The sequence below is a fragment of the Lithobates pipiens genome, unplaced genomic scaffold (assembly GCF_037356315.1).
Source record: "Lithobates pipiens isolate NorthernLeopardFrog02 unplaced genomic scaffold, aLitPip1_a1.2 Scaffold_23, whole genome shotgun sequence".
NCBI classification, from domain to species: domain Eukaryota; kingdom Metazoa; phylum Chordata; class Amphibia; order Anura; family Ranidae; genus Lithobates; species Lithobates pipiens.
This window is the reverse complement of record NW_027507785.1, coordinates 177062900-177077040: the sequence shown is the minus strand read 5'-3', so window position 1 is coordinate 177077040 and position 14141 is coordinate 177062900. Positions and strand designations below refer to the sequence as shown.

The 14141-nt window shown below is 41.4% G+C and overlaps 1 protein-coding gene across 1 annotated transcript in view; it reads left to right on the top strand.

The window, feature by feature from the left end:
* The window catches only part of HMCN1 (hemicentin 1), a 457974-nt gene that overhangs the window by 378768 nt on the left and 65065 nt on the right, over positions 1-14141 (top strand). The window contains exons 92-93 of the mRNA XM_077452653.1: positions 2077-2247; positions 5631-5801. Coding sequence (XP_077308779.1) covers positions 2077-2247; positions 5631-5801 — 342 coding nt within the window. The remainder of the gene's footprint in view (positions 1-2076; positions 2248-5630; positions 5802-14141) is intronic.

Sequence of the window (14141 nt, the reverse complement as noted above, 5' to 3'; positions counted from 1 at the left end):
GGGTTTGCGCTAGACATTTTCTTTGATGGCCAACAAGTTAAATTTTAGTCTCATCAGACCAGAGCACCTTCCTCCATACATTTTGGGAGTCTCCCATATGCCTTTTTGCAAACTCAAAACGTGCCATTTTGATTTTTGCTGAAAGTAATGGCTTTCTTCTGGCCACTGTGTCATAAAGACTAACTCTATGGAGGGTACGGCTTATTGTCGTCCTATGTACATATACTCCAGTCTCTGCTGTGGACCTCTGCAGGTCCTCCGGGGTTACCTTAGGTCTCTGTGCTGCCTCTCTGATTAATGCCCTCCTTGCCTGGTCCGTGAGTTTTGGTGTGTGGCCATCTCTTGGCAGGTTTTCTGTTGTGCCATGTTCTTTCCATTTGGTTATGATAGATTTGGTGGTGCTCCTAGGGATCATCAAAGATTTGGATTTTTTTATAACCTAACCCTGACTTGTACTTCTCAACAACATTGTCCCTCACTTGTTTGGAGTGTTCCTTGGTCTTTATGGCAGTGTTTGGTTAGTGGCGCCTCTTACTTAGGTGTTGCAGCCTCTGGGGCCTTTCAAAAAGGTGCGTATATGTAATGACAGGTCATGTGACACTTAGATTGCACACAAGTTGACATCATTTCACTAATTATGTAACTTCTGAAGGTAATTGGTTGCAGCAGAGCTTTTTATGGGCTTCATAACAAAGGGGGCGAATACATACACACATGCCAATTATCAGTTTTTTATTTCTGAAAAATAGTTTTATGTATATATTTTTCTAATTTTACTTCACCAACTTAGACTATTGTGCTCTGATCCATCACATATAATTCAGATTAAAAAAACATTGAACTAAAGGCAATAATGTCACAAAATATGTAAAAAGCCAAGGGGGGTGAATACTTTTGCAAGGCACTGTATATTAAAGTGATTTGGTTTAAAAGAAATATCATGAACAAGGGACACCAACCAGTGAGCTTCTAATGCTTTTTAGCAATCAAGGAAATGTTACTCTGTCAAGACTAATCTGCATTTCCTATAATACACCGCAAGTAGTCTTTCTGTAGCTCCAAATCGGTATCCAGGAAGAGATCATCTCGAATTCTGTGCTGTGCAACTTCGATCAGTTTTTTTTTTATTCTACCTTGTATCACATTAAAATTTCAAATCAGGTGTAAGGCTTGAAAAATCGTTTTAGTACTGACACACATATATATATCAGGCTTTTTGTTTTCATATTTACTAGTGTGTGTCTTTAACTTTTTTTATGGTTTGTTTTTTGTTTATACACATACATGCTATGTCTTCTTGCTTTTTATACCTGTTAAACAGGTAGCAGTATGTCTCATTTATGGAGTGTTTTCATATGTGGACCAGTATATGAAGATATCAGTTTAGTGAAGTTTTGTAAGCGTTCAGAAGTGGTAATTCTCAAGTGTCTGGATGCATCCATGTGTCCAGATGACCTTGGTTCTTATATTTTCACTACTTGGCTCCTTGCAGCTGGAATAATAAAAAGCAAACCACAGTTTTTCCATGTCAAACTCAATGTGTATCACTACTCTGTCTCAACACAGCTGTTTCTACAAGCTAAAGAATTCATACAAGCTAATGGTTGTTTATTTCTAGCCACTATTACATGCAATTAGATTTTTATTGATTTTCAAGAGGTTACCATAATCTTTATGCCGTAAAGATACAGACTATAACCATTTGGTAATAAGGTGTACATTTCAGAAAGGCTCATGAACAAAATAAGCATACATATTTTTCAAAAACGCATGCTTTCTAAGGTTTATTATTATTCTAAGACAATTTTTGGATTGTGAGTTTGTAGGAAATAGTGTAGGGTTGGCATCAGACAAGAGAGCTCCTTTTATAGAGAATAAACAGGTAGCAGCTTTGCCGCAAAGGGACTTGTAACCAACAGACAGAAATAGAAACATATCAGGGAGTTGGGAAAGGAAATCATGAAGTTTATGGGGAAAGCGGAATAGGAGGTGGTAAGGGATGGAAGGAGAAAATATACAGAACATTTTAGATAGTACATTGCACATCAGTGTTTAACAAAAGGTTTTATTTTGTAGTTCATGGAAACTGGGGACCATGGAGCGCATGGGGAACATGTAGTCGTACATGCAATGGAGGCCAGAGGAGGAGACATCGCACCTGTGACAGCCCTGCTCCTTTGCATAATGGAAGAGGATGTGCTGGCAAGGATACAGAAGTACACAAGTGTAACACCGAAATATGTCCTGGTTAGTTTAGGCTTATGCGTCTTTGAGCATTACATATTGTTGTAATTGTAATAATTGTAATTTTATTGTATTATTAATACAGTGAACAATTTATTTGCTTTAGTAAATCAACCATATTGCATATATTTTCTTTTCTTCAACAATAATATACTTTCCCACTGGGTGTGTTTTAGCGGCGTTTTACCACTGTTATAGCGGCGCTTTTCAGCCACTGGCAGGGCACTTTTAACCCCCACTAGCAGCCAGAAGAAAGAGTTAAAAGTGCCCGTGTTGCAGCGCTGCCAAAGGGCCTTGCACGCACTTTGGCAGCACTGCCCATTCATTTCAATGGGCAGGGCATTTTGGGAGCGGTGTATACACACCGCTCCCATACCACTCCAAAGATGCGGCTTGCAGGACTTTTTTCCCATCCTGCAATCCTACCACTCCAGTGTGAAAGCACTCAGGCTTTCACACTGGGAAGACATGAGAGGCACTTTTCAGGCACTTTACAGGCACTATGTTTAGAGCTAAAATGCCTAAAAGCATGCCAGTGTGAAAGGGGTCTAACGTTTATTGATAGTTTTTCAGCTCGGCTAAGGTTTAAAAAGCAAGGATAAAACAAAAGTTCACAAAATTGACTAGTAATTTTAATAAAATAAAACTCACTTTTATTATATTACTTCTATTTTATAAAAAAAATACTACAATATCCATGAACCTTCTGCTTTGTGCTTATCTTTTGGAGATGATTGATGGGGTTTGGCCAGGCTGACGCGCAAGCTGCAAGATAGTGGTTTAATTTCTCTCCTAGGGTAACACCTTTACTTGCTGCTATATAGCATCAGTCCTATGACGGATTTCACTTATGCCGCGTACACACGAGAGGACTTATGTCCGACAGACCTCCAAAGGAGTTCCGCCGGAGTTCCGACTGAGTTCTGGCGGAGTTCTGGCGGACTTTTCGACCGAACGGACTTGGACACACACCATCACACCAAACTCCGACGGAGTCGAACGTGATGACGTACGACTGGATTCGAATAAGGAAGTTCATAGCCAGTAGCCAATAGCTGCCCTAGCGTCGGTTTTAGTCCGTCGGAGTAGCATACACACAAGCGGATTTTTCGAAGGGGACCGGGTCCGGCGGAGTTCCGTCGGGAAAATTTGAAGCATGCTTCATTTCTAAAGTCCGTCAGACTTTGGCGAATCAAAAGTCCGTTGCAGCCCACACACGATCGAATAGTCTGACGGACTCAGTCCGTCGGAGTTTGGATGTTGAAAAGTCCGCTCGTGTGTACGGGGCATTAGGATTACAATTTTGATTTTAGGTTTAAAGATAATTTCACAATGTTTCTTTTCATTATGTTAAATTTATTTCCATTAAATTACAAGGTTGTAATGTATCAATTAAGAAAAATATTTAGGGCCTTAAAATTGTAGGTTATAAGAGGCAAATTCTCTCAGCCTTAGCTTTCTACTATGAAACAGCAGCTGTACTGTTTAAATAATTACTTTTCAAGCCACAAACCCTCATATATGCATTATATTTGCAACAATATTTAATGATGAAATGAAAGAGAGCATCAGTCACCACCTCCAGAAAAAGATATTCGCCTGTAAAAGCCTTTTAAAAGTTATCCAAAAGCCCTGAGACCGCTGCCTGGCACCATCAGCGTGTGTACACAAGTCCGTTGGATAAAAATCCAAAGTACAAACACGTATGCTCGGAAGCAAGGACAAGCCAGAAGCTGTCGGTCTGGTAAACTAGCGTTCGTAATGGAGAATTAACATTCATGACGTGGCAAATTATGTAATTTCTCTCTAAATACAGCGCACATTCTCTTCTTCTTTAATGGGATCATAATGAAGCTGCTTTGCTGGTGATACTGATGGAGTTATTGCAAAAGAATTTTCAAAGGCTTTTTTTTCTAGTGATATCAAGAATAATATTATTATGGTGTTACCACAACACCATTATCCCGTTGTTTTTAAGCTCAAAGATATAACTATGTTGGTGTCCCTTTTACTTTCTATTTTTTTAAATGTAACTGCTTACTCCCAAAATGTAATTTGAAGTAAAACACATAACCAAGTATTATTCTCCACATTTTTTTTTATTGTGCATTAAAAAAAGAAAACAAATAAAATTAGACATGCTATCTGCCAACAGAACTTAACCAAAAAGTGCTTTCTATGCATTAAAAAATATACAAAATCAAATCATTATTCAACCAAAAAAAAATATCAAAGCAATAACTCCAAGGCCAATAATAAATAATACGTTATCTCCGCTGATTCCGCAACATGGCTGATTGACGAACGGCCGTTCAGAAACTAACTGAAAAGTGCAAAATGAAAAGTGCAAAATGAAAAGTGCAAAATGGAAAGTGCAAAATGGAAAGTGCAAAATTAAAAGTGCGAAATGAAAAGTGCAAAATGAAAAGTGCGAAATGAAAAGTGCGAATCAACACTCACCAAACTCCTACTAACACCGAAATTAGCAGAAGGAGCCCAAAGGGTGGCACTAAAGAGCTGAAAAACAAAGTAGCATGTCACTACATTTGTAATTGTTGGCCAACAATTGTGTGGCCATGTGTATGCACGACAAATTTCATGGTTTTGTTGGCCAACAATCCGATCGTGTGTATGTGGCTTAAGAGCTAGAACTGTCAAACTGGTGACACGGGGGTTATTTACGAAAGGCAACTCCCCTTTGTACTACAAGTGCAAAGTGCACTTGAAATTGCACTGAAACTGGAAGTGCAGTCACTATACATCTGAGGGGGACATGCAAGGAAAATAAAAAACAGCATTTTAGCTTGCACATGATTGGATGATAAAATCAGCAGAGCCTCCCCTCATTTCAGATCTACCCTTCAGATTTACAGCGACTGCACTTCCAAGTGTACGTTGCACTTGTAGTTTGCACTTGTAGTGCAAAGTGGATTTGCCTTTTGTAAATAACCCCAAATACATAGTATTCCCCTTTGCACCTTCCACAGCAGCTACATTAAAGCTTATATAGGGAGGTAAGAGAAGATTGGAGATGCTGGATCATCACAGAAAGTAATTAGACACTTCAGTAAAGGAGAGGGCTGTGAGATGCAGAGAAGTAGGTGACGGTGCTAGGGAGTTGGAAAAATGGTTTCAGAAGCTCAACTTCGATTGCACAGTTATTTCATCTGAGTAATCAAGAGGATGAAAACAAGGAGCAGTACACAAGCTTGCAGCAGCCCATTCTTGACAACCTATAACCCAAACTTGGTTCTGTATCATCAACAGTATTTTTAATTTCTAATCACCTTTTATGTTAAACATGATGTGAATGAATAAAAAAAGACAAAATGACTAGATTAAATTGCAATAAGCACACATTTTTTTCCTTTCTTTATTTTTTGCAGCTGATGGTAACTGGGGTCCATGGGAAGCATGGAGTAAATGTTCTGTATCATGTGGAGGTGGCCAACAGATTCGAACGCGTTTTTGTAAGCATCCTGTCAAATCTAACAATGGCCGAACATGCCTAGGGGATTCCACGCAACTTTTGAGATGTAATGTTCAAGGCTGCCAGGGTGAGTTCACATCCTCAAATAACATGTTTTTTTACCACTATTATACCAGTATCAATTATAAACAGACTTGTGTCTTTTTTTTAACCTAACTATATACCAGTACATACCTAGTAATATTTGTTTCACTCATTGGCGCCTTAGTCTTCATTAATGTAAAGTAAGATGTTTTTATTGGACCAGGGTGCTCAGTAAAGCATGGGGTACATATAATCCAAAAGATATGGCGACACTCATGGGGATTGATAGGTGAGCACTCAGTGATTACGTTTTATTGATGAGGCACAAGCTCATCTTTCAAGGCCTCATCAATAAAACATTTTCATTGAGTGCTACAATCAATCTCCATGTTGAAATGTAAAAAAAAAAAACAAACAAAAAAAACATAGTGCAATGGGTGTGAAGTGAGAGAGTGTTGCGTGCAAAATATATTTATAATGCTGTATATAATAAGGTAGGAACATAGAAACGGTCAATGCTCAAATAATATTCAATACAAGACACTGTGTTTAGTTGCTGAAACATGACCAAATAACACTTATACATACTTTGCTTGCCATTAGACTACAGCCAATATTGCTTTCCAGTATCCAATAGCCTAAAAATATTATAGACCTGATTTACTATATGCATATAAATTAAAGTGTTACTAAGCCCAGGACCCTGCAAACACTATATCTGGTCTCCCAGAGTACACAGAATATGGTAATGCTCTAGCTTTAGTAAATATAAACTGTTAAATTAAAAGAAACAGCAATTGTTGCTAGTCTGTAATCCTAACCTCAGTGATCATATACTAACAATATATTATATAAAAATGGTAAAAAAATATATATATACACTTCTCTATGTGCAATCACACCTTAACATAAACAAACTGCTAAAAAATTACAACTGCATAAATAGCAATCAAAAAAAGCTATTAATGAAAAAATTATCACTATGAAAATAATATGTGTATATCAAATGCTGAGATCCATAAATTCATAGCTCCAAGTGCATGAGCATAAAGTGCAAATGCTATCAACATATACAGTGCTGCTATCCCACATCCAAAAAATTATTTCTTGGCTTCATAAACTCTGCAATTTTTGGGCTGGACACAGGTAGATGAGAATGATCACATACAGGGGTTATTACTTCCGCTGGGTAAAGGATACTCATTGATGTCCCTATTAGAGACCAAAACCTTTCAAAAAGATAAGAAATTCATGACTAGTGATGGACGAACTTCCGACGGGACGTTTTGTGAACGGGAATCGCGAACGCGGCCAAAAGTTTGCGAACCGCAAAGTTTGAGGCAGACCCCATTGACTTTAATGGCAGGCGAACCTTAAAAACCTACAGGTCATATTTTCAGCCACAAAATACTTACTAGCTGTGCACACATAGTCCCACAACATGTACACTGACATAACAAAAGTATTAAGTGAATCTGGGATCGACAACGACAAGCATTCTTTTTTTATCTGTGAAATTTTGACAATTCAGGAGTGCATGAAGGCCATGGAGGAGAGGCAAGGTCAGGCCAGGCTATGAAGGGGGTGTGGGAGATGATCAGTGCCACAGTCAGGGCAGCGCAGTCCTGTGCCAGTATCCCAGTGTGCCAACCTGTGCTTGAGCCCCTCCCTCTGCCGGCCCTTACCCCAACCTATGCAGGGCTCCACTGCGGTGGTCCGGAGGTGCCAGTCCAGTGCTGATCCTCAGCTATGGTGCTGGCACTGCCTGCTGATTGGCTTCTCCGCTGCTATCTCCCTCACTGACACCAGCACTGAGATAGAACACTGACACCAGCACCGCAATAGAGACTGAGCACTGACACCAGCACCGAGATAGAGAGCACTGACACTAGCACCGTGATAGAGAGCACTGACACCAGCACTGTGATAGAGAGCACTGACACCACACCAGCACCGAGATAGAGAGAGAGCACTGACACCAGCACCGAGATAGAGAGAGAGCACTGACACCAGCAGTGAGATAGAGAGCACTGACACCACATCAGCACCGTGATAGAGAGCACTGACACCAGCAGTGAGATAGAGAGCACTGAGACCACATCAGCATCGAGATAGAGAGCACTGAGACCACACCAGCACCTAGATAGAGAGCACTGAGACCACACCAGCACCGAGATAGAGAGAGAGCACTGACACCAGCACCGAGATAGAGAGCACTGACAGCAGCACTGATACCAGTAACTCGCTGCGGGACCCAAAAATATGACACCACTCAACCTCAAACGGGAGGGTACGGGCATATAGTACGGTGTGCTTTTTTTTGTACAAGGAAGTGAGCCAAAGGTAGAAAAAAGGCCTGTGTGCTCGATTAATATACATAAATATAAATATAAATATACATGCTCTACTGGTCACATGTGTTGAGTTCCTCCGAGATCCATGCCTCATTCATTTTTATAAATGTCAGGTAGTCAACACTGTCATGAGCTAGGTGAGTGCGCTTATCGGTCACGATCCCCCCTGCTGCGCCGAAAGTCCTTTCGGACAGGACACTGGATGAGGGGCAAGCCAACAGTTCGATTGAAAATTGGGCAAGCTCTGGCCAGAGGTCAAGACTGCCCACCCAGTAGTCCAGGGATTCATCACTCCTCAGAGCGTCCACATCGGCCGTTAACCCGATGTATTCGGACACCTGTCAGGCTAGGCGTTCCCTAATGCTGGATCCGGATGAGACCTGTCGATGGGTTGGCTGAAAGAATGACCTCATATCAGAAGTCACCAACACCTCTTCAAACCACCCTCTTCTTGCAGGCACTGTTGGATTGGTACCCGCAACTCTTTCTCTGGGAGTGGGAATTCCTCCTCTGCCAGCGCACGCAAAAGCAGAATGCAGCATTTCTCGAAGCAAGGCCTGGAAGTGCTCAATTCTGACAGCCCTCTGTGAAGGTGGTAATATTTCCGCCATTTTGTGTTTGCACCGGGGGTCTAAGTACGTTGCCACCAAGTACTGGTCCTTGACCTTTATGCTTTTTATACAGGGGTCCCTGTTAAAACACTGGAGCATGAAGGCCCCCATATGCACTAAACTGGAAGTGATGTGGTGGCCTGGCTCCTGCTTATCATCCAGGATAATGTCGTCCTCCTCGTTCTCCTCTCCCCATCCACGCACAAACAACAGGGATCCCAGAAAGGTTTAAAGCATGCTCTTCTTGCTCCTCCTCATCCGCCCCGGCACCATCCTCCTCTGACTCCTTTTTCAGACTCCTGTTGTTGTTGACTTGTCTCAGATAGAGTAACCCCCCTGGGAATTCATCCAGCATTGCGACTTCCTCATCTTCCTGCTCCTGCTCCTTCAAGGCTTGATCAATGACACGATGCAATGCACGCTCCATAAAGAAGGTATAAGGTACCATGTCACTGATGGCTGCGACTGATCAGTTTGGTGATCTCATCAAATGGCTGCAGAAGTTTGCATGCATCGCGCATGAGCAGCCACTGGCGCGGTGAAAAAAACCAAGCTCCCAGAACCTGTTCTGCCGCAGAGTTCGTACAGGTAGTCGTTAACTGCAAGTTTCTGCTGGAGCAGCCTATCAAGCATATAGAAGGTTGAGTTCCATCGCGTCAGGCAATTGCAAATAAGACGTCTGACCAGCAGATTGTGTCGCCACTGAATGTCAGCAAGGCGAGCCATGGCCGTGTAAGATCTTCTGAAATGGGCCGAGATTTTCCTTGCCTGCCGCAAGATGTCCTGGACCCCAGGGTATTGGACAATGAATCGCTGCATGACCAAGTTTAATACGTGTGCCATGCATGGCACGTGTGTAATTTTGCCATGTTTCAATGCACTAAGCAGATTCGCACCGTTGTCACACACCACTTTACCAACTTTTGTGGACCTAATAGTAATAGCTAGTGATTAAACTGACTGTCCCTGCTCCACACAGCCTCCTGTCCCTACACTGACAAAAGTCAGCTGCAGAATTGGTCAGCAGTGCACTCAGCAATCAGCAGCAGTGCACCAGAACCCTATATACTGTACACCTATACCAGTGCTTAAAAGGACCTTTGTGGACCTAATAGTAATAGCTAGTGATTAAACTGACTGTCCCTGCTCCACACAGCCTCCTGTCCCTACACTGACAAAAGTCAGCTGCAGAATTGGTCAGCAGTGCACTCAGCAATCAGCAGCAGTGCACCAGAACCCTATATACTGTACACCTATACCAGTGCTTAAAAGGACCTTTGTGGACCTAATAGTAATAGCTAGTGATTAAACTGACTGTCCCTGCTCCACACATCGTCCTGTCCCTACACTGACAAAAGACAGCTGCAGAATCAGTCAGCAGTGCACTCAGGAATCAGCAGCACAGCAGTCAGCAGCAGTGTACCAGAACCCTATATACTGTACACCTATACCAGTCCTTAAAAGGACCTTTGTGGACCTAGTAGCTAGTGATTTGCAGACTGTCCCTCAGTCCCTACACTGATAAAAGACAGCTACAGAATCGATCAGCACTCAGCTCAGCAGTCAAGTATAATAGGCTTTCTATATTTGAAAGAAAGTATATTATACGTGTACAACCCTATATACTGTACACCTATACCAGTCCTTAAAAGGACCTTTGTGGACCTAATAGTAATAGCTAGTGATTAAACTGACTGTCCCTGCTCCACACATCGTCCTGTCCCTACACTGACAAAAGACAGCTGCAGAATCGGTCAGCAGTGCACTCAGGAATCAGCAGCACAGCAGTCAGCAGCAGTGTACCAGAACCCTATATACTGTACACCTATACAAGTCCTTAAAAGGACCTTTGTGGACCTAGTAGCTAGTGATTTGCAGACTGTCCCTCAGTCCCTACACTGATAAAAGACAGTTGCAGAATTGATCAGCACTCAGCTCAGCAGTCAAGTATAATAGGCTTTCTATATTTGAAAGAAAGTATATTATACGTGTACAACCCTATATACTGTACACCTATACCAGTCCTTAAAAGGACCTTTATGGACCTAGTAGCTAGTGATTTGCAGACTGTCCCTCAGTCCCTACACTGATAAAAGACAGCTGCAGAATCGATCAGCACTCAGCTCAGCAGTCAAGTATAATAGGCTTTCTATATTTGAAAGGAAGTATATTATAGGTTTACAACCCTATATACTGTACACCTATACCAGTCCTTAAAAGGACCTTTGTGGACCTAATAGTAATAGCTAGTGATTAAACTGACTGTCCCTGCTCCACACAGCGTCCTGTCCCTACACTGACAAAAGACAGCTGCAGAATCGGTCAGCAGTGCACTCAGCAATCAGCAGCACAGCAGTCAGCAGCAGTGTACCATAACCCTATATACTGTACACCTATATCAGTCCTTAAAAAGACTTTTGTGGACCTAATAGCTAGTGATTTGTGTCACTACAGTCTGTCCCTGCTCCACACAGCAACCTCTCCCTACACTGACAAAAGACAGAATGTAAAATGGCCGCCAGATGAGGTCTATTTATAAGGTAGGGGGAATGTCCAATTGTCCATATGCTGAAATGTCTCAATTGGCTGTCCTGTACTCTATGATGAATGTGTCATCATGGGTCAAAGTTCTTTCACAATGTAAATGCATATGTCCGCCGCGCGAACAGCGTCAGAAGTCCGCCGGCTTGGCGAATTGCGAACACGCAAAATTCACCGCAAACTGACCGCCGGGCGAACCGCAAGGCCATCCCTATTCATGACAGGTGAGCTATTGAATAAGGAATGGCTAGCAATAAAAAAATTACTACTATTACAGGTTATACTTCCTATACACCAATATGGAATAACGCAAACTATGAGGAAGAGCAGAGAGGTCGAAGAATGGAGAACACAAATAAAAGAAACTATAATAAAGGAGGAATTTATTTATACACATAGAGGGAGCAGAGACAAATTTGATGCTATCTGGAAAAGCTGGGTAAAGGCCTGGGACAATGAAAATAAAAGATGAACTAATATGGGAGAGGGTTAATATTGGGAGAGGATGGGAGGATGAGGGAGGGCTTCTGGGGCTGAGGGGGGGGGGGGATACAGTAGGGGGAGGAAATTTTTTGTGGTTGTGTTTTTTGTTTTCCTTTTTTTTTTGTTCAGCTTTTTGGGGTGGGTGAATGTTAGAAGTAAGATTATGTATCTGGAATAAAATGTATGTATAAATGTATAACTTTTACTGTTATGAAAAGAATAAAAAATAGTACTGAATCAAAAAAAGTATATATACAGTGCAAGAATCACAAAAAAAAAGGAAACTACTAAAAATGGTGCTATATGAGAAAAAAGTGCAAATGCAATATATTAGTCCATTGATAATACTCAACCAGTGATCCAGGGAAAAAGAAAAAGTTTTTTCAAAGAATCCAATGTAAGGGGATATGGAAGAAATATTCTTAGACTGTGTTTAAAACACCAAAAGTGACACCCAATGTGATCCGTCACCATCCACACTATGATGAGTTATAAACCAGCTGCTGTGCTTTTTAAATAAATCTCCAAAGGGTTAAATCTCCAAGGTATTGGTTCCCACCTCTTATCTCTGCAATCATAGACTCTCATGTAGATCACTGCCACACATAAAGTGAAACAAAAGAAGGAAGGCTTCAGTGGCATAATAAAGTTTTTAAAAGGCTTCATAAAAAAGAATGTAAAAACCACTCACATGATACAAGTGTCTCCCCAACACTAAGGTATAAAAGCTCTCCTGTAATTTTCAATTGTCTTTGACTGCAAACACAAGTTGCGAGTAGGATCAAACCAAGCAAGGTGACGTCAGCATCCTAGCCCCACCCTACATGTTTCATCATTTGATGTCCTAATGGAGCGGGAGGACATTGAATGATGAAATGGGTAGGGTGGTGCTAGGATGCTGACATCACCATGCTTAGTTTGCAGCTTGTGTTTGCAGCCAGAGATAATCGACAATTACAGGAGAGCTTTTATACCTTAGTGTCGGGGAGACTCTTGTATCATGTGAGTGGTTTTTACATTCTTTTAATAAAGCCTTTTAAAAACGTTATTATTGCAGCCGGAGCAGATCGATTCAGAGCGACGATCGGCTCAGAGCAGAGAGCCATGATTTTTAGTCACCAGCTCTCTGCTCTGCCCCTCCAGTGCTCACTGGAACGCTGGGCTGTGGAGGAGGTGGGAGTGGCTAGCTTAGTCTCCCAGTGACTCACAGAGAGTCCCTCCTCCCCTTCACCAGATATACAAAAAATACAAAAAATCATATATCTCCTTATTTATTTACAAAGACTAGTAGCATATGGATAAAAAAAAGTTAATGCTGATTGAGAGAGTTTTGTTCTACTTTAAACATATATTTTTTGCACTTCCACATCATACAGCTGGGGCCCCTATAAACTTAGCAGAGAATAGAAAGCCATGAAATCTGAACAGTATTACTGCATATGCCAGGACAGATATCAAAGCAACAACAAACACTTAGGGATCTACATATAAAATGTTTGTTGGGCATATGTGTATGAAAATTGCTATACTTTCTCTGTAATGTGTGATTCATATATTGCCAGCACCATCTACTGGCTCCAATAAATTTTTTTCCTTATTGAGGTATTCCTGGAAAAAAATGCATTATTGCCAATTTAGGATGTATTGCAATTTTCCCAGTGGCTGTGCAAATATTTGGCACATCTGCACAATGACTGTTATATATATAGACCCCTTGATATCAGTGTTGCCAACCCCCTGAAGTGAAATTTACTGACAGAATGTAAACATTTACAAACAGAAATTTTTTACTAGCACAAATTATGAAATTTACTGGCAGAGACACATTTTTTTACTTAATTTGTTTATTGTGGATAAACTACAATGCGCAAATGTTATTTTGATGTTGATCTGCGTGTTGTGGTGCATTGCATTACATTGAATGGACTGCTTTATGAAACACACTGGTTAACACTGTCCTTAGCCTTAAAAATGCAAATAAATAGTCCATAGTCCAAGCCGCCCCTTCTTTCTTCCCCAATTTGAGGCATGCTGCAGGGGTGGGGGGGGGGGGGTGAGACTGTATTGGTTGCACATAGAAAGGTGACACGTGACACTGTGATACTGTCACATTTCCCATGCAGCCACCAAAGATAGTGTCCTTCTTCCCCATACAGCCACCAAAACACTACAGACCCCTTCCCGAGTCATTCCCATGCAACCACCTAAGACCTGCCTTTTAAAGACCCAGAAACTTACAGTTTTTTGGAAGACAAGGGACCCCAGAAATCTCCCCTTTTGCTTTAGCCAAGCTATACATTTTTCCCTACACAAGTTCATACAAGAGGGTACCGTGACAGGGAGGTGAGGCATGGCATAAAAGAAGCGGCCTGAGGCATGTAGATCTCCTGTTTT